This window comes from Zonotrichia leucophrys, chromosome 1, assembly GCF_028769735.1.
Source record: "Zonotrichia leucophrys gambelii isolate GWCS_2022_RI chromosome 1, RI_Zleu_2.0, whole genome shotgun sequence".
In the NCBI taxonomy this organism is placed as follows: domain Eukaryota; kingdom Metazoa; phylum Chordata; class Aves; order Passeriformes; family Passerellidae; genus Zonotrichia; species Zonotrichia leucophrys.
Genome location: NC_088169.1, coordinates 73,214,652 through 73,235,136, shown reverse-complemented (window position 1 = coordinate 73,235,136; position 20,485 = coordinate 73,214,652). Strand labels below are relative to the sequence as shown.

General features: G+C 38.9%; 1 protein-coding gene across 3 annotated transcripts in view; it reads left to right on the top strand.

Annotated features, from left to right (window-relative positions):
- Positions 1–296: 296 nt before the first annotated feature.
- RNF17 (ring finger protein 17) overlaps positions 297–20,485 on the top strand; it is a 40,614-nt gene continuing 20,425 nt past the window's right edge. For 2 of the 3 annotated variants that reach the window (XM_064731313.1, XM_064731229.1), the window contains exons 1-19: positions 297–440; positions 929–1,010; positions 1,617–1,708; positions 2,391–2,449; positions 3,405–3,460; positions 4,722–4,821; positions 5,900–5,980; positions 7,368–7,465; positions 8,271–8,442; positions 9,760–9,836; positions 12,130–12,204; positions 13,369–13,460; positions 14,966–15,127; positions 15,690–15,882; positions 16,338–16,503; positions 17,836–18,026; positions 18,615–18,753; positions 19,217–19,370; positions 20,068–20,183. In XM_064731313.1, the coding sequence (XP_064587383.1) occupies positions 934–1,010; positions 1,617–1,708; positions 2,391–2,449; positions 3,405–3,460; positions 4,722–4,821; positions 5,900–5,980; positions 7,368–7,465; positions 8,271–8,442; positions 9,760–9,836; positions 12,130–12,204; positions 13,369–13,460; positions 14,966–15,127; positions 15,690–15,882; positions 16,338–16,503; positions 17,836–18,026; positions 18,615–18,753; positions 19,217–19,370; positions 20,068–20,183 (2,100 nt within the window). In that variant the 5' untranslated portion in view covers positions 297–440; positions 929–933. The remainder of the gene's footprint in view (positions 441–928; positions 1,011–1,616; positions 1,709–2,390; positions 2,450–3,404; positions 3,461–4,721; positions 4,822–5,899; positions 5,981–7,367; positions 7,466–8,270; positions 8,443–9,759; positions 9,837–12,129; positions 12,205–13,368; positions 13,461–14,965; positions 15,128–15,689; positions 15,883–16,337; positions 16,504–17,835; positions 18,027–18,614; positions 18,754–19,216; positions 19,371–20,067; positions 20,184–20,485) is intronic. The other variant, XM_064731406.1, reaches the window with a different exon arrangement.

Here is a 20,485-nt window from a genome sequence, read left to right as displayed (position 1 = left end):
CTCTATTATACTGCCTTAACCTCAACCCACGAGTTTCTACCTCCCACTCTCCCGATGTTGTCCCCGATCTCGCTGCTGGGGTAGCGAGCGAACAGCAGGCCTTATTCCACCCCGGCCCGCAGGAACTACGCTCCGCCCGGAGCAGGGCCTCCGCCATGGGGCACGATGGCGGAGTGACCCGGCCGCGCGCGCCCGCCCCGCCCCTCGCGCCCGCCCGCGATTGGCTGCGGCCGCCTCGAGAGGCGCCACGGGCCGGCCGCCATTTTGGCGCGCGAGGGGCTCGGCGCGGTGGCGCGGGGAGTGGGCGCGGTGCGCGAGCGGCGGCCGCGCGTCCCTGAGCCCGTCCCTGAGCCCGCCCGCAGCGCCGCGGGGACAGAGAGCGAGAGAGAGCGCTCCTGTGGGGCCGGGACCCAAAACTACCGCCACAGAAACCACGGAAGGTGCGGGCGGCAGCAGTCCCCAGGGATGGGAGTCGGGGTCCGTACGGGGGTGGATTGCAGGCAGGGAGCGAGTATGGGGAGAATTGCAGTAAGGAGAAGCCATCCTTTGAGGGTGCGCGCTCAGGCGGGAAGTGGGAGGGCAGCAGTGGTGGGAGCTTGGGAGCTTCTTATGGTATCCAGCATTAGTGGGAGCTGTGAGCTTCCTGCGGTGCCCAGCAGTGGTAGGTGGGTCGGGGTGGAGCAGCTGAGCAGTGCAGGGCAGGCTGCTGGTCTGTTCCATTTAGATTTGCTCTTCAAGGGCGAAATAGGTGTGTAAGAATCCAGTACAACATAGCTGTATATGATACGATTTCAGTGTCTATCACTTCCATTTTGCTCTTAGCAAAATTTATGTGAACCTATAGTGTTGGCTCGAGTGATGAACTAGGCTGTGTTGAAAGTAATTTGTCTAATTTGTCTCCTTTTTTTTTTTTTTTTTTAAATATTAGGCACCATGAGTGGAATGGGAGAGTTCTCCTTGTTGGGTGATAGTAATGGAGAGCTTCACAGAAGTCGAATGAAAGGTGTGAGGTATGTGGATTTCGAGATGGTGGCTTTAATATTTTTAAGCTCTGACAGCGCAGTTACCACGAAATAGAATTGAGAAAATGTAGAAAGTTTGTGTTCTGCAGTGTTGTGAGACTGTTTTTCTCTGTTATGTATGTGAGTAAAATACTCCGTTTGTGTGAAGTTTCCGTATTTGGAGTAGGTTCATGGAAAGAGACAGTTTTAATGCAGTTTGGTATGGTGTCTGATACTGTGTGATACTGGTCTGTGTGTATTTTTTACAAATTAGCTCTGTTGGTTTATTCAGTAGTTTTTAAATAACTATAATGAATCTGAATTAAAGTGATTGCATAACAATTTATTGGTGCTGGTTCTAGTTACCTGAAATACTGCATGCGTAGCAGCTGTAGTATCACCTTTTTGTATGATCAATTCAGTGTCCCAGAGCTAAAGTACTTCCCTAGTTAAGAGAGGGTAACAAATTTTTTGTGGTGTGTTTTGTTAATTGTAGCTTCTTCATAAAGTCATTTGGTAAAAGTGGATGAGCTTCGCTCTGAAAGAGCTGGAAGTCAGAATTAATTTCTTACTAATATTCTTGATGATCCTAAATCTTTACTTTTACCTCTAAAGGCAGTGTCCTAAGCTACTAGAAGAGCATTTTACAGAGCCATATCAGAGAAATGGTGATTTGTGTCATATGTCAAAAACCATCAGTGCAGAAGGTAAGGAAGGCTTTGGGATCTTTTTATTTCCAGCAGTTTTATTGTGTGCACAGCTCACTGTTAATTTTTATTTTATATGACCTGTTAAGGACAGTAGATGAGCTGCTGGATTTGATTAACACATTGTTTATTTTCTATTTATCAGTAGTTAGCAAGAACAATCAATTCCTTTTGATTCCTCTCCAGCTCCTTTTCTTGATGAAGTGTTTGTCAAGTTTGTTCTAAAAGAAACCTCATTTTTTTGGGTTTTTCTGCATGAGTAACTTTTTTCCAAGAGTTGAAAAATTGTATGGGATGCATAGTATTTATGGGTGTTCATGAAGCAATGTTTTTTCTGGTACTTAACTATGCTCTTTGAAGGTGTGGGGTTTTTTGCCTTTTTTCCTTTCGTATGGTTGTCGTGAACTGAATGTAGTAACAACATATATAGCTAAAGGTAAGAGATAATGCCCTAATTAGTAAACACGAGTCAGTCTTTGTAATTCTCAGCTAAGTTTTATATCCATCCATCTGGATTTCTATTCCTAGCTCTTAAATTCCCTTATTTAAAAAAGTCAGGATTCTAATTCCTGTTGACTTGCTGAATGCTATTTAGAAGACTACACTGGTGATGGTGTATTCCTATTGTCTTATGGATTAGGATGCCCTACAGGAGTGGGTTTTTCTGTGCTTGCTTTTACAGTGTTGCACGGTGATGGGAAGGATGAAGACGCTGATTTGTTTTGTTTCTCTTCTGCAGAAGTAAGTTGATCTAAAGCTTTCAGTTCAGTAGTCACTGTGGTGGTGTGAAGTAGCAATTTTATAGGAGCTTGTGAGTTTTCATTGGGAGTGATTAAAGCAGGCTCAGGCCTCCTCTGAGTTCAGGGGCTGTGCTTTATGACCACCTACCTCCCCAGCAGGTGCTTGTTAGCATTTCTCATTACACAGTGTTGCTGTGCAGTGGATGTCAGCTGTTCAGAGCCTGGGTTTAGGAAGGTTTGTTTTTTACAATTCTCATTGGTACCCCTTGTTGCCAGATCTGTTCCACCCTCTTGTGTGCGCAGAGTGTGCAAGAAAGCAACTCATTAATATGTACATTTTCTGTACATAAAGATTTAAAAGATACTAAAAAAAACACTTTGCCCAGCATTCTGTAAGTTTTGAGGTTTTCTGCTTCTGCATCTTAAAAAAAATGTCTTGTGCATGATTCTTGTGTGTTATGACATGTTATTGCCATTGTTTCATTAAAATTTATATTTTGGACAAACATGAAATGCCTTTTTTTCCTCTTATGAAATTCAGGTTTAGTATTTATTGCAAAATTCAAACGAGTCAGATCTTTGGCATTTAAACACTGAGATTAGGCCTTGTTGAAAAGGTACATTGTAGAATCTGGTTCAGGAATCCAGTATGTTAGGAGTTTTGCATAATAATGGGGAAAATACTGATTGCAAACAGGAAGTCAGGATTCCTTTTACCTGAACACTTTTTATTTATCACAAAGGTGCACTGATGGCTACAGATGCTCCACTTTGGAGCTCTTTCCTTAGACCTCCCCTTGTACAATTCGACAGCACTTACTTTGAAGCTTGGTCTAATTGAAATGGTGGGCAGGGGTGGATACTGAAGGCGAACACAAGTTTATAGAATACCTTTCCCTGGGATTTGGCTGTAAGCCTATGGTTTAACTTGTTTTCCTTTCCCCCCCTGAATTTAGAACAAAATGGACTTTAAATTTGGGCTGTGTGGCAGCAGCTTGGAAAGACAAGCAAGGTAAACCTTTATTAAATCTTTCCATGTCTTTAAATGCCAGCCTGGGGGAAGATTTGACCAAGTAAGTGATTCCAGACATTTTCCTTGAGCTGTTTTTAATGTGTTCTTTAAACTTCGCTAATGTTGTTGTTGGTATGAGTATCTGATACTGTGGGAACACATTGAGTACAAGTATCATTTCATTGAGAGGCAGTGAAAAACAAATTGGTTTGGCTTGAAAAATGTGTGAAACTGAGAGTTTTAAGCACTGTGGTAGATGGCTGATAAAGGGTTCAGAGGGAGAGAGATCTGCTGAACTGCCAGGCTGTGGTGGGAAGGACTCTGCCTGCTTCCCCCCAACACCTGCTGATCCCATTGCCCCTTCTGTTTCAATAACCAGTCACAGCCATATGAAGATTATGCCAGCAATATTCTGTGGTCTTGTCAAATCTAAAGTACATTCACTTGTTCATTTGCCCAGTCAGTGTGAACCTGAGGGAAGTCTTGAAGTGGCTATCTTCCCTCTGCAGTGTTATTGCTGTGGAGATTGATGTTCATGCAAATAAAGAGTCCCAGAAAATACTTTCAGGTCTCTTGCATAAGGAACCTGTTCTAAAAGGAAGATGTAGGAAATTTGTCTTCTGAGTTTGGTGCATGTAACACGCACTGCTAACTTTGCCCAAAGTGAAAGATTTCACATGTGGCCATCAGTCTCTGCAGCAGTGTTCTCCCAATGCTCTCACCATTGGTCAGATGCAGCAAACTGAGCCCAGGAAGAACAACACAAGGCTTCCTTCCTGGAATAAGGCTGGTTTATGCAGACTGCTTTTGTGGGAGTCTTGTTAGCTGATGCAGCAGAGCAGCTGAGGTCATCATACAATAAAACTTAAGAGCCTTCCTAACAGGTTGCCAGTAAATGGTTTTGGTGTCATTGGTTATGTATTCTAAAGATTTTAACAGTAACAAATGAAAAATGAATCCTGGAATATTAATAGTCATGCATTTACTCTCACTGAGGATAAGAATCACTACCAGCTGCTAAGGTTTTGTTCAGCCTTGCCAAAATTGTCAAATGAAAAATAGCTGCATTTAAGGGGATTATACTAAAAAGGAGATATTTTTTAATGGGCTATCTGTTATATGTGCGAATTTTTGTTACATAAATAGGTCTGTATATGTATTTAATGACAGATTTTGAAATACTCTTGTGAAGTATTTGTAGGACGTTTGGTACTTTATTTAAAATGCATAGGTCCTTTCTTTACAATTTTTTTGTTTGCAGGCCCTTCAGTCACAATATCAAAGAGAAAAATGTTCAGTACCCATTTTCTTCCAATGGTGGGCTGAGTGGTGGATCAGCTCTAGCTCCATCATCTGACATGGTGTGTTAACATGGAATTTCCTTATATTCTCGCTTGGTTTGGTATATGCATAGTTAATAGTGCACTTTGTAAAACAAAAAACTCTGCACCCTTAACAGTTTCTTGCTCCTGTTCTGTCTTACCATAGGGATGTGCAGCTACAGTGTTCATAAGATAACTTGACAAAATGAGTGCAGCTCAGACTCCCCAGTGAGATCATAGCTGAAGACACTTAGGTCTATCCAGCTGCTGTGAAATTATGTATTTTGAATTTAGCTTTTCTTAAAAGATACCCGAGGCTTCACAACATTTGAGTTGGGGACTTCTTTATTTGTTTTTAAATTTGAGGCATCTGCAAGGCTCGTGTTCACATCCTTAAAACAGTAATTCAGGGCAACAAGGTTGGTGGACAAATGGACCTCTTTACGTTCTGTTAAATTTCCTAACCTCATCTTTCTGAATAGGTTTGTGAGGTTTTAGACCAGAAAACATAAGTTGTGGATGTTTTAAAATGTAAAGGAACTGTATATCCACTGCCAGTCGTGTTTTCTTCTGTGGAGGTTGTCCTGTACACTGACCTTGCAAATGTCTGATGTGATTTCTTTGGTAGTTTTGTTACAGTGCCTGTTAAAGTTTGAAAATGGTTTCCTTGTATCGGCAAACTACTGGAAGCTAGCTGTGTTTTTTGAGGGGTTTTCTCCAAGTGGTATTCCTAAATATTTTAGTTTTGTTCTAGGCTGCAGTATTCCCATTCTTCTATCTCCCATGTTTTCTTTTCTCTGTATTAGTAACTTTGTTGTGCCTTTTTTTTTTCATCTACTGTTTTAATTTCATTTTCGTATGTGAGTATGCAATGAAATTGTTTTAAGAAACAAATTTAGCTCTGTTTCAAAAATACTACAGTGGAAATGTTTTCAGTGAAATTCAGGTGAGCCAAGTATTTTGTGTCTGATGGCCATTATGGAGCTGCTCAGAGTCTTCACATAGCTCATCAGTCATCCACATCAAATGCCTCTGTCAAAATTGCAAATGGTTGTAGACCTTCTTGTCTTTTAGTTGTGCAAGCAACTTTTATGTTCATTGACAAACTTTTCCTCAGGAGAACAACACTGGGCCAGATATTGACGAAGCTTTGGGCATAGCTGTTAGTAATCTTGGCCACTTCCATGATGCAAGCAAGGTGGGTGAAATTCAGTTAAATAAATCATTAAATAATCAGTCCTCTCCTAAACTGGAGTTTTTTGTTGTGGGTGGTCACACATTAATGCATTATTGAAATTTGCTTTTCCTGCCTTTGTTTTGTTACCTCTTTTGTCTTTAACTGTTCCATGTTGTTTCTGTGAGTACACAGCCTTAAAGTCCAGGCTACAGTCTGAGAAGTAGTCTGCAGAGGAGTACACAAGCCTGTGCATAATTCAAAGTTAATTGGTCAATGCATACATTTAGCAGAACCATATGCAAGCCAGTCTTTAAGTACTAAGTTTGTGTTTCCTTGGATCAGGGAAAAGTTCAGCTTTTGTTTTTACTCTAGCAGCTAGTCTGACTTTTAAATTCTAGTGTGCCTCTTTCTGCACTTAAAGGTGGAAAAGCTGTTATGAGGGCAGGAGAAGTAAAAAATGCAACAGAATGTGCAGAAAAATGTAAAGCAATTTACATGCACAGTATAAAACATAGGAAGAATCCTAGAACACCAGCTATGTTGTTAATAGGTTTTATTAATTAGCTTTTAAATTTTATCAATGATAATTAATTTATTTAAACTTCAGCTCTTCTTAAATGTTGGAATGTGCTGCAGAAAAGCTTGCAGTTCTCTGTCATCTATTTGCATTTTACTTGTAAGATACACAGTGTAGAAATATTTAATGTTTCAAAAACTTAGTTCTAGTAAATGTGGTGGAAGTGTCAGTGAGGCCTGTTTTCTCTTACCTTTCTAATGGCCAGTCTTTCTGTTAAGCAAAGCTGTGTTGAATTCCTAATTCATACAGTGGTGGCATATTGTAAAAACTTCCCATTTCAGCAGCTATAATATAATAACCCGTGGGTATTATATTATAATACCAAGACTGTGGTCTTGCAACAGGTTTTCAACAAAGACTGAGAAATTGCCAAAGCAGTATTGCACTTTAGTGCAATAGTCTCTTCATTCAATGTAACTGTAACAAACTGATGTTTGGCCAGAGGAAGATTTTTTTTTAAATTTTCCCTTTATGCTCACAATGAGTTTTAAAAAACAGTAGAAATCTCAGCATGCTGTTATCTGTATATGGTGCAGGTTTGAAGGTCAGGTAAGGACAGTGAGACATTGGGCCCAAGATCTGTGTGTTTCTTCCTAAACATAAAAGCTTCAGTGGGGGATTCAAACAGTGCCAGCTGACTCCAAGTTAGAGAAAACAAGAGAGTTGTAATGAGCTATAAGTGGTTTAATGTAACTCTATCTGCTGGGGTATCCATCAGTGTCTTACTGTTCATTGCTTCTGTTCTGAATTTTAAAAGTAGTAGTAATAGTATTGTGAGAATAATCAAATAATAATGAAATAATGCATGTTTATTTGTACTGAACAAAATAGGTGCTGGAATACTTGGAGTTGAAGGTAAAGCATAAAAAAGACAAAGTTACAGAAGCTGCAGATAGAACACTGGATGAACTTATTACTCTTCTGTCAAGGTAGTAATCTAGTTTTGTAGTATGGCACGGGTGAGTTACTTTTACTGCAAACCTCGTCCTAATTCAGGTGAAAGAGTAACATTTTGTTTAGAATTTTCTTGTAGCAGTATTTTGTAGTACCTGTCTTTTATTTTTACCTTTTCATTGTGGCATCTTGGAGCTGGTTTGCATGGTTGGAAAACACTAGCTTATGCTGCCTCTTCTCTTAAAAGGATAAGAAAAATTACCCATAATGTTACTTTTCTGAAAATGCTCAATTTTGAGGTTTTCTAATACTCTTATTAGTGGATGATAAATTTTAACAGCAGGGATAGCAGGGTTTTTTTTATTTACTTCCTGCACATTTTCAAGTTGATAAAAGTGCAGGGACACTTCATTTCTGGATCTTCACAAATATTTATGTGTTCAGACTGGGGGGAGAGAGGTGTTAAAGCTCAGGTTTCCAGAAGAGCCTCTGAGGGGGATGGTCTTTAATTCTACCTTAGTAGAATAAATTGTAAGATTCAGCTGTTTATTTTTCAGTTGGATGTGTTTGGAAGTACCAGGAGGTTGAAATGGAAGAGTGCTCCAAATATTTAATTAATAAATATCTTTTCAGTGTGACCTCCTTAACTTTTGTGGTTCCTCCAATTACAGAGTGCGTTTCCCATGCCTGTACTTCTCACTGTTTGGGGGAGATGATCCTTGTGTGTGAGATGTATCCACTTTGTATTGTGTGGCTGCCAGCTGTGTGTAGCAGTTCAGATTTGAGTCTGTGCAGCTGAGTGCGTATTAAGTTCTGTGAAAAGTATTGTTTTTAACACAGGAAAAGGAAATCATTCGCAGAATTAAAGGAGAACATCAACAACTACATTTCTACTATTGCAAAAACAAAGGAAATCATTGAAGAGAAGAAGAAGCACTTGATTGGTGCCATTAGGACGGCAAAGGAATTAAAATTTTCACATGCTCTGAGAAACTGTTGTGATCTCGCTCAGGTAATAACCTTCTTGCACTGTGAAATAATTTATTTTTAAGGAATATATTAAAATTTGGTTTAGAAGTTTGTGGTCCCAGTTTGCTGATTTCAGTGCTGGCATTTTGGGGCTATTATATTCTTACCCTGCTTCTTCACAGACACAGAATTTTTATCTGGCCTTTGTCACAAGTTACAGTCAGGTGACTGATAGAGGAAGCAAAAAAAGGTGGTTCTTACCTTGAAGAGTTTGGCATCTGAAACAGGAAATGGAGGGTGAAGATAGGAAAACTGGCACAGTGCTGATCAGTGAAAAGATGATGTTTGGATCAGTTCAGTTTCTTAAGCCCTTTTTATTCCAGAGCTCTTCATCCTTCTCACTGAACTACTCCAGAATTCACGGCCACGCTCACTTGATCCTCTTGGTCCCAAGCCTTTACTTTTGTTCTTTCTCCCCATCACATCTGCTGTTCATAGAAATCCATGCTTCCTGCCATGCTGTATCAGAGCAGACATCCTCTGGAGTCTCCTGTCTGGCAGCAGAGAGGAGAGATGCTTGGAGGGAGCATCCAAGAAACTGGGGAAGTTGAAGGTTGAGGATTTTAGTATCAATAGGATACATCAGGCTCATTACACTGAACAAACATTACCTTATTCTGTCATAAGAGTGTGGAACATCTTTAATGTCATTGTAGAGTTGTGGCAATGTGCATGGGTGTGTAAGTATGTGCATTGTCTGTACATAGGCATAGGTTGTGGCAGTGAGTTCCACCTTTTACTATTTAAGATGAGGTTTATGTAAAAAAGCTTCCTCTGTTATTTCAAAATGTGCCACTCAATTATTTCATTTGGAGCCTTTGTAGACCTTGTGTTGAGAAAAGGAATGAATAATTGTTCTTGTCATTCTTTGAAGAAATGTGCTTTTCAGAATCATCTACTCTGCATCTGTCACTTTCCAGCTGAAGAAACTGGGTCTTCTGACTCAGAAAAGACATCTAGTTGTTCCTTTTTTTCTAGCATTTACTGCTATCTCACGACTGACTTTTTGGGAACTGGCAGTCACCACTCTCCTCTCATAGGGCTGCCTTTTTGCTTAGAGATCACTTTCTCATTAGATATTGAAATAAAAGGAGTATCTGACTTTTGCTTCTGTTTGCATGCTTAGATTACAAAATCCCAACCATTAAGTGTTAATAAGGCAAGAGACATATTTGAGAATTGGCTGTTGGCTAAACTCCTGGGGTTTTTACCATAAAATTTAAGGTGTCATGCTATAGATAATAAGTGCTTGTATAACTTCCTATTTACTGGAAGCTAAGATTGTACTTCTTCATTTCAGATTATTTATGACTTGAAGTTGCCAGTGGAGACTGAGCTCTCAAGAGTGAAGAATTTAAAGGACAAAATACTTTCAAGGTAAATGACTGGAGTGGGAGATATACAGGGAGGTAAAAAGAGGCATGGGTTATCTTAATTACAAAAACTGTTCATGGGACAGTTAAACAGCAGAAGTTGAGCTTCTTCACTTGCAGTTGACTGAAAAACTACTTTAGGCATAAGTATAAACTCTTCATTAAAAGTAGGCAGTAGCCTTTATGTGAGGCATGGGAGAGAAAACACATAGAGTTTGCTGAAGTATAGGTAAATACATATGCATTTTAAAAACCCTTGACAGACTTCTGCCACTTCTGAAATCCTCCTTTCCTTACAAATGGAAAGAAATTGGGAGAATAAGGGCTTAATTACTTTTTTAGTGAGTCAGTTTCTGACCTTCAGGAAATGTAAAATGCTTTTTGGACTGCTGGTGTCTAAAGAAAGTTGTGGAAAATCCCAGTTGCCGTGCTGTCCTCACTGGAAGCCACTGATGATTTCTGTAGCAGAAGTGAGTAAGAAAGTAGGTCACAGCTGAGGTACACCTGACCCTGTGCAGCTTGATAGAAGGCTGACCAAGACTGCTGCAGTTCCTAGTGCATAAAGGCCACACTGGAAAATGATGGAGGGACAGGACAAAGATGGTGCTCCTTTGCAACATCTTGGGGCGGGCCCGTTTTATTTCAGGATGTGGAACCTCTCAGGGGATGCAGTGGGGGGTGTGATTCTCACTGGTGCAGAGAAATGAGGCTGAGCAAGTCGATTATTTACATGGTAAATGCAAACAGTTTGTGTAGGATCACAGAATCATTTAGGTTGGAAAAGGCTGTTAGGATCACTGAGTCCAACCATTAACCTAACACTACCAGCTCTGCCTTTGCCATGTGTTTAAGTGTAGTATCTACATGTCTTAAATCACAGTCACAGAATGGTTTGGTTTGAGTGGGACCTTCAAAGGGTATATAGCCCAAGTGTCCTCCAGTGGGCAAAGGCATCCTCAGCTAGATCAGGTTCCTCAGAGCCCCATCCAGTCTGACCTTAAACCTTTCCAGGGATGGGGCATTTACTGCCTCTCCAGGCCACTTGTTCTGCTGTTTCACTGCTCTTAGTGTAAGAAATTCCTTTTATCTACTCTGAATCAACATTCCCTTAGGTCAAGGGGTAATGGTTTTAAACTGTTGCAGGAGGCTCTAGAAAAGTTGTGTGTGCCTGTGTTTCTGGAAGGTGCTGTAAGATCTCCCTGGTGCCTTGCCTTCTCCAGGCAGAACAGCCCCAGCTCTGTTAGCCCCATGTCTCCAGGCATGGTGACTCAGCCAATCCCTGGGTGGGTTGTTCCAACAGGAGACAAAAATTAGGACCCCTTCTGCCTTGTTAGTTGAGTTCTTGAGTTAGAACATGGATAAAACAATCTATAAAATCCTCTTTTAGAAAACTTAGGCCCTACCTACCAAGTCACTGTTTTGAAGATACTGTCAGTGATGAGTGGCAATTTCAGAGATGCCTGTTTAAATGCATAATGGTAAACTCTCCCAATTTAAAGGAAAGCTGAAACATAACAAAATCCAATTTTTTGTCTTTGGAAAACTTTTTGAGAACTTCAGCTATACAGAGGACAAAGGAGACCTGATGAAGGATAGCTCTAAAGGCGTTATGTACCTTGTGCCACTCCAAAATTTCACCAAAAGTGAAAAAAACCACAAGTAGGAGATGCATAGAAGTTGAGACACATGCTGTAGACATAAAGTGTTGTAGAAGAAAGAGTGATACTTTTCTGAAGGGGCAGTGGGAGAGAAGCCCAGACAACTGTTCAATACTACTTACATTTTGGTTTTCATTAATTAAAAACTGGATAGAAAAGTTAAGGCATTTATTTAAGTTACATTCACAGTTCCATTAGTTTAAATGTCAAAGTGCTTAAAAGATTTTGCTGGTTTTCATTGGTAAAGAAAATAATTAATAGTTAATAGTGTAGCAATGAACAGAAGCATGTATTTTGGGCTTGAGTTACAGTTTGGTTCTTTACAAAGGAAAGAAAATTCTTTGTCTCTGTGCAGAGTAATATATTGAACTAAACTGAGTATAGATGACAGAACTGGGTGAATGCTGCAGTACTCTGTGCATGAGGGAGAAAGCATAAGACAAGAGTTTTTCAATATGAATATGAAGATAAATGAGCAGCCAAATCTGGTTTTTGTAGGAACGAATAAACTAGAGTAGGTAATTAATCTTACTTTGACCCTCCATGAATATTATGCTGAAAAATACCATAGGTCTCAAACTGTCAAAGTGATTTAGGTATTCTTGTAACTCTCTATAATGTTTGTTCTCTTCTGTTGAGATTGTTCCTGAACACTTTTGAGATTACATCTTCATTAGAAAATCTGGGAGAGATTAAACAGGGAATGACAAGGAAGTAAGTATTTTTTAATGAAAGAGAATAGGTGTAGTAATTTCTTCCTCTAGTGGTTAAGTGCTTATTGGAGACTAAATCAAAAAAAACTGTAGGTGCTTATGGAATTCTAAGAGTTTATTGAAGCAAAGCAGGTCTTTACATGCTGGTATTTCAGTCAGTATTCCAGTCAGTCCAGTTTGTGTTTCAGTTCTGACATTTTGGTTTTGCTTGTGTTTTGCCCTAGTATATTTTGCCGAATCACCTAAGTTATCCAGATTTCGTTTACACTGTTTACTTTTCCTTTGATTGGCACTTAAAGATTTGACCATGGAACCAGTTAGGCTGGAAAAGGTCATGGAGTCCACCTGTAAACCTAACACTGCCAAGGCAACCACCAAACTGTCTCCCTGGGTGCTGTGTCTGCTGTGTTTGTACTGCATGTAATAGAGATGTTCATCATTTCAGCACATGAAAATGCATGTAAATGAATCTCTAATGAGCAGCAAGTGCTGAAATTGGTAGTGTTTCCAGTTCGCAGTCTAAATACAGATTGTGTCAAATGCCAAAAAAACCCTTAAGATTAACAAAGAAAACCCTTTTGTTTTCAAAATTACAGTTGCTTTTATTTTATTTAGGGACTTTTTGTTTGTTTTTTGTTGTTGTTTGTTTGTTTCTGTGGTCTTTGACTAATACTTGAAAAAATGGAATGGAGTTGCTGTTAGGGCTGTTGTAGTTAACAATGAATATGCTAAAAAAGATTTGTTGCATACTGTAATATTTGAAAATCCTACACATGAGAGTGAGTACTATCTGGTAGTACAAAAGCATCTGATATGCTTTTTGTTTTCAACTTGAGCTGTCTTATCACATTATGAACATTGTTTTCAAATAGTATTTGTGCTTGTCTCTGATCATCTAGGTGGGGGGTGGCTCTTGCAGTAAGCTGTGCCCAAGTATATGTACTGTGTCTGTGAAAATTCTTCCTAGGATTCAGAGTTATAATACTAGTTATTTCTTGTCTTGATATTTAAAAGTGTAATTCAGTTTATTTCTAGCAGGTCTTATGAGGCATTTTTTTCACATAGTGATGCATTCTTAATAAAAGCTCTGCTTTGACTTGTGCTTTTCTAGAAACAGACTGAATTATGTTAATTTGTTTCCAAATAAAATTTTTCCCAAATACAGTGAAGATAATGGGCAAGACACTCTTATCCTTGATGACCAGGAAGAAACACCTGATGTCATAATAGAAGAAATACTTGAAGATGACTTGGAAGGCAAGTGTCTTAGTACCTCATGCTTTCTGTGTTCCATTGTTGAGTGTGATCTTGTTTTTGAGTCTTGTATTATGCTGTGTGTTTGGCTCATGCAAGTTCTTTAATGGTGTCTGTTTCAATTCTTTTGGGGGTTTTTTTGTTCTCCTGTTTAGCTTATTGAAAACTTTATCACAGGCTCTCCAAGGAGGGTCAGAAGCACTATCTGCTATACGATGATTTACTTTGACTTGTAAGAGTTTCTGTCATTGGCTCCTGTGAAATTCTTTTCTGTCAGTTACCTCAGCTTCTTGAATCTTCTCTCAGGCCATTGTCCTATGATATTTGGCAGGAACAGCTAGGTTCCTCAGCTTGTCTGGTTCTCCCTGGATTGTACTAGTAGGAGTGTAGCTGACAAGTCCATGAAGGTATCCTTCCCCTCTGTTAGAAGACTGAATCTGGAGTACCGTATTCAGTATTGGACCTTGTGGTACTGAAAGTCACTGTCACTCAGGAGGAGGTCCAGCAGAGCCTGCCAGGCTGGTGGGCAGGAGGTGCTCAGGGTCTTAGAGGTGTTTTCCAGCCTTAATAATTCCATAGTTCTGTATGTAAGAAAAGATAGCTGACTCATCACTCTTGGAGATGATGGCCAGAGGTGATCCAAAAGAGGCTGTGTCCCTATAGGGGAAATCTTCCAAGTCATTCTGACTTCTTGTTCAGGTGCCACCTTTTACACTGGAAATGGCCAAGAGAAATCTTGCATCTCTTCTGGATGCAGCATTTCCTAAACTTGGAAGCACGGTCCTGGATACCTGGTTGGATTGTTTCAGGTGCCAGGTTCTGTGTAGTCTTTCACCCATGATGTGTTGCACTTCAGAGGTGGCAGTGCTCCAGTTTGTCTGTTTGGTGTGCCCTGATCAGTCATGCAGGTGACATTCAGTCTAGACGATGTTGTCCACTCTTTGCAGGTATAAAATACTCTTGTAAGAATTGGGTTGTGGGGCTTCTAAAACCCTCTGATTCACTAACAAGCTTTGTTGAGTCGCTTCAGAAAGAGAGACCTGTCTTTTGCATCCCTAGTGGAGGGAGGTGCCTGCTGTACAGAGGATTTGGATGTTTAGTCACAAATCCCCTCTTACATAGGGTCATCTCTTGGCTAGTTCCTTGGTCTTTGTGCACTAACACTAACTGTAGGAAAGTGCTTAGCATACCTGTTCTTGAAAGTAGAAGTCTTACTCTCTAATTTGCTTTCTATGTCTTTGTTAGAGGGAATAAAAACTCTGAATTACCCACTTAAATTCAGGCTACCACTTTGTGAGACAGTGTTTTGTTTTGGAGCATAAGGGAGGTAGTTCAGAAGAAAAATTCCATCAGGAAGCAAGCATGATAATAGTTTGAAACAAGTATGAACAGACTTGTCAGATTAAAATCTGTTAGAGGTAATATTATCATGATTAATGCAACATAAACTCAGTCATATGCCTGATAATATCTGGAGGGTGTTTGATAATTTCTTATGTCTTTCTCAGGTTTGACAGAATTGGTGTTGGTAAGCCATGTTATAAATCCGTGCCATTTCTATGTTCGGAGATATTCACAGAAGAAAGAAGCGTTTGCTTTGCAGACAAAATTAGAAAACTTCTGCTGTAGTAAGAGCTCCTATCTCTTGCCTTCAGACATTTTGGAACTAGGTAAATTTTTAATTTCTAAAGGTCTACACAGCTTGAAATACTACCTTGCAGTATACCTTCCTTAGTATCATATTCTTTCTTTTTTCTCTCCTCCCTCCCACTCCTTTATGTGGTAAAGCAGTCCTTATAAAGTTCACTGACTGAATAGAAACCATTCTAGAAAGGAAAATGAAAGACAATAATGCATTCTTAAATCATTAAAATTATTTCCTAGCCCACATATTGATGATGTTACGCACTTCCATAATGTGTTCAGAAAACTGATAAAAAGTATGTAATATGTCAGTGGGATTTTTTGCCACTTTACTCAGAACTATAGAGAGTTTACCAGAAATTATTTTTTGATACAAGGCAAGCACCTGATAGCCTTAAAGACACTGCGTGAGTGAATGTGAGGGAACTTCTGCTGGCTACAGAGAGAAGATTTGCAGTGTTTGAGTCTTCGTTGTAGCAGTCGCACTTTTATTACCTGTGTGGAGGATGGGAATAGGGGAGCATTATGCAGAACTGTAATAATAGTTTTGGTACTGAATTTAGTCCTTTTGTATTTGCTTCCATATAGGTGCTAGAACTTTCATTAAGAGTAAGGAAACTGGAATGTGGTGCCGTGGAACTATCACTGAACTAATTCCTGTAGAAAGTAAAAATCAGAGGAAGAAGCTTTGTGGTCCAATAAGATACCAAGTGTGTGATATTGCATCGCTGAAAGTATTCCTGATTGATTTTGGAAGCTCAGTAGTTCTGATTTTCTCAGGGTATGTTTATGGAAAGAAGGGGTTTTGTCTGCAGTTGTTGTCTTTACTGTTGTTATTCAAGATCTCTTCTGAGAAACAAGTCTTCCTCAACTTCACATGGGTGGAAAACCAGATACCAAAATGGCTCTGGTATTCTCTTCATACATATTCCCCTAAAAAAAAAAAAAAAAGTGGCACTGTATTTAAGTGCACAAGTGAACAAGCCTGCATGCGTTAAAATATTTAACTGAGACATGAATTGCAAAAGCAAACTCATGAGCATGTAAGTACTAAATGCTTTAAAAAAATGCATTTCAGTGAGACTTTAAAATTCTGTTTTATGGACATGACATTACACCAATTACTGCAATAATAACTTACAATAAAAGCCTGGGGTTTCATTTGGGGGATTTTAGGCATTGGATTTGGAGTATTTTGCTTTTAAGCTAGTGCTGCATTTATTCCCATTCCATTAGATGTGATCCCACTGAAAGGCCTGATCCTGCTCCTCTGCAAACGATTGAAACCCATGACATTTGTCTGTTTGTGAGGAAGCCTGACCAGCACATTGAGGCAGAGCTTGCAGCCATTCCTCCTTTAGCAGTACGGTGTTCACTGAAGGATGTTGTTCCCAAAAATGAAGTAAGTACAAACTGCTTGAAGTATTTCAGGACCTTCTTCATAAGATTTCTGTTGAAGAATGTAAATATGGGATTTAAAATAATTTTATTCCAATATAAACAGAAGAAAACTGAAGAGTACAGGGTTTATTTTTTAAAGTTGAATTCTCTTGTAAAAAGATGTGTTGCATTGCTTTCATTGGAAAAGAAATGAAAGCTTATAGCAGTCTGTCTTAAAAAGCCTGTGAGACTACAAATGTATATTTCAGGCTTAAATCTCACTGCTCATACTTGAGACGTGTTCTCTTGTGAAGTTTAAAAAGTAATTGCAAAATTGATCCTCTTCTTTTGTGTCTGTCTGGTAACTATGCAAGTAGTAACTTTCAAAAGTCATCCAAACAAAGAATAAATGGCTTCTTAAAAAAAATTAAGATAATCCCTTCAGGGATTGTACTTGTTACTTAAAATTTTTTGCCACTATTGTAAAGTGTTATTTATTCTCTTTCAGTATAATCACAAATAAAGTACTGCCAACCTTTATTCTATTACCAAAAAAGGCATAAATATAGCAGTATTATTTCCTTCAGTATTCACTTTTTATTAGGCTTGCTTTATTCTTGCCACATTCACATGGAAATGAGCTAAGTCCAGTACAGCTGTGCATTTCTGACAATATTAACTGTTGGTCAGTTTTGAGGAGTTTCTACCAGTCTGATGTTGACTGAAGTAATTTTAAACAGGAAAGTTCTGGAACAATTTTCTCAAGTGTAGATAAAGTGCCTTCCTTATATGTACTCTCAGTTTTCTCTGTTCCTAAGAGGTACAGATTTGCAGTATCAAATGAGAAATGCAATAACTTGGTCCCAGAGAAACAAATTCAGACAGGCTTTTTCAAGGTAGATAAAATGTTACACAGGATGCTGTGGAGAGTAGCAGTGTGTAAATTGATCCGATCAGGTTGTATATTTGTGTAAAGACACAAGAAGACAAACTTATATTTCTGCTCTCTCAATTCATGGGGAGGTCATGAAATGAAACAGGTGAGATGATTCTGGTTAATTCATCAAAACAATCTGAGAGGATCTCCAGAAGAAACATGGTAGAAACTGCAGTCCTTTGACCTGACTCAGTTTTATACAGTTTAATACACATACTAATCCATCATGAAAGAATTCCATTGAGTGCTGTCTTAGCTGTAGACTAGACAAGTCTGACCATGTTCAGTATGTAATCTGTTCAGATGCATCTGTGCTTTCTTCCTTGCATTTACTTTATCTATCTTTTAATTATTTTGTTTGTATTTTTTGTTTTAACATTCTCTGACATCCTCAGTAACTTTTTCTTTCTAATCCAGGATGAAGGTTGGGGAGAGGAGGCAAAGACAAAATTTTTAGAAATGGTAAATAACAAAGTTGTTTCAATGATGGTGTTTAGAGAAGAGGATGGTGTTCTCATTGTGGATCTGAGAAAACCTCCATTTAATGAAGTAAGCAGTAATACACCACTGTCTCTCAAGGATGCTTTGGTTTTCTTAGATTTGGCAAGGTATGTGTCTTCCTTTGGATCCTGCTCCTCTGTGCCATAACTGATAACAGAATAATGTTTGCCAAGTAAAGTTTACTAAGCTGGTTGCTTTTGCAGTGTTCCATATATTAATGTGTTAACTATATATTAACTAACCTTCAGCAGTGTCTGCTGATTTCCTTTTTCACCTTCACCAATGAGCACCATGCTGTACTCATTTGCACTAGTCAGGCTTCATTTAGATAGGGAACTTTATTTTAGAAAATGGCAAAACATTTAAAATTTGTGAAGAAATACATAGCCAGGGAGGCTCTCTAAATGAGAAGCCCTTGATGTCTATCACAGACAGAAAACCACACAGAAACAAGCCTGGGATCTGTTTGATTTGGCTGGTAGGCAGTGGGAGAAGCATTACAGATAATTGGCTGCACCACCTGCAAGAAGGAAAGTGTAAGCTATATGTATAAGTATGAATCAAGTAATTTCTATAAGATCATTTTGTGGTTTTTTACACAGCAACAGTGGGAAAACTGACATTTGGGTATAAAATGGTTTGTTTGCAGATAATTTTGACTGACTTTATTCAAAATTTCACTTTGTTCACCTTAGGTTTAAATTACAGCTTCCCAGCCAGTTGGAAAACTGCACCATCTTGCAGTACAGTCCACCAAATATTCCACGGGAAGGAGAAGAGGTCTTTGTTGTGGTTTGTCACATTAATAGTCCAAGTGATTTCTATCTTCGCTTGGTAAGTTTAGAAATAAAGCCTGTTCAGATTAAACTGTGAATAAACATTTTAATGTTGAGCTATTTGTAGCCCACAGTAAATAAGCTAGAACTTCTGTTAAGTTCTGTCACTTGTTACCAGTGGTTGGATTCCTAGAATTAGTAGGTGAGATTAATTCCAACAGTCATTGATTCAGCCTAGTTAAAATTCAGGAATTCTTAAAATCCTGGAAAGGTTTTGTCAGTTCTGTAACATGATTCATTCTTTTGTGGGTGTGCAATATTTTACTGGTTATAATTGACTGAATGGGGCACTGTTCAGTAATTGTTAGGCTCTTTAATTCACTTTATGTATTCATGACCACTTTAATTTTGGAGGGAAGGCTGGAAAGTACACTACTATTAAAAGAATTATCCCTTAAAAGAGTAAAAATGCTATTAAAAGAAAACTGCTGAGTACATGTGGTTTGTTGTTTTTATTTCAGAGAGAGAGTGTGGAATCTTTAGCTCTTCCAGAGAAAATTCAGGAGATATATAAACAAGAGAATGGTAAAAACTTTGAAATTTTCTGCCCAGTTGAAGGCCAAGCATGCATTGCAAAGCAGGAGGATGGGAATTGGTACAGAGCACAGATTATAGGTGAAGTACTAATTCTTTTACTCTAATGCTAGGTTGCAAAATCAGATGTGCTAGTAGGTCAGAGTCACATGCTGGATATGAGCAGTAACATCCAGCCAGTATTTTTACTGGGAATTATGGTGCTACCAGGTAGCTTCATAAAGTCAGTAGTACTAATTCATATTCTTTTGCCATTAACAGACTGATTTATACACCTGTTCTTTCTAAACAGAGATGCAACAAATTCCATTCTCTAGGGATTATTGAAATTCTATTACATAATTATTTTAAGTAGCATTTCTCTTGCTGTTACAGTGTGAACCCCAGCTTTGGCTATTCCAGCCAACCTGTGAGTGTATCTGGTGTTGGTTCATAATTCTCCAAAGTAATTCCAAAGGGAGTGGGGGGCTGTGCTTGTGCTGAGTCTGTGTTGGCTGTAGGTAGGCAGTGTAGCATGTCTGCTTATGTGTTTACTTGGCATGTGTTCAGTGTGCCAGTGTCTCACAGAAAGGGCCACGATTCCAGGGCCCTCCTTTTAGGGACCTGAAAGAGCTGGCTCCTAAAGAATACTCATTTTGGTGGGGGGACAAAAATTAAAAAGAAATTATACTAGGTTGTCACACAGCATGAGTGTGGAGTCTGCTCTGAAATTCTGGTGCTTTAACCTGTATCAAATCCTAATTTTTTGTTAAAATGTCTTGGGCTGTTTTCCTTGGAGGGCTGCCAAGTTGTCAGGAAGTTCTGGTAAAATACGTTGACTACGGCAACATTGCAAACTTAACTCATAAAGACATACGCAGAGTGAAACAGGAGTTCCTGAGCTTTCCAGAAAAGGTAAATGCCTGGATTAAACACTCAAAATTAACAGCATCTCAGTGAATGAGAGGGGGAAGAGAGAATTGTGCACCTTCTGAAATACATTAAATAAATAAAATGTGAAGGAACTTCATTTTTGCCCACCATTACGAAGTGTCTCACTTAATGTTTTGGGTGCATATTGGAAACTCAGTTTTTATTGTATCTTTCAGGTGCAAATTAAATCTAATGTTGCTCTGCAGTATACATACTGCAGGAGAGGTATATATACAATGTGTATATATACATGCTTATTTAATTCACCTACATTTATTTTCATA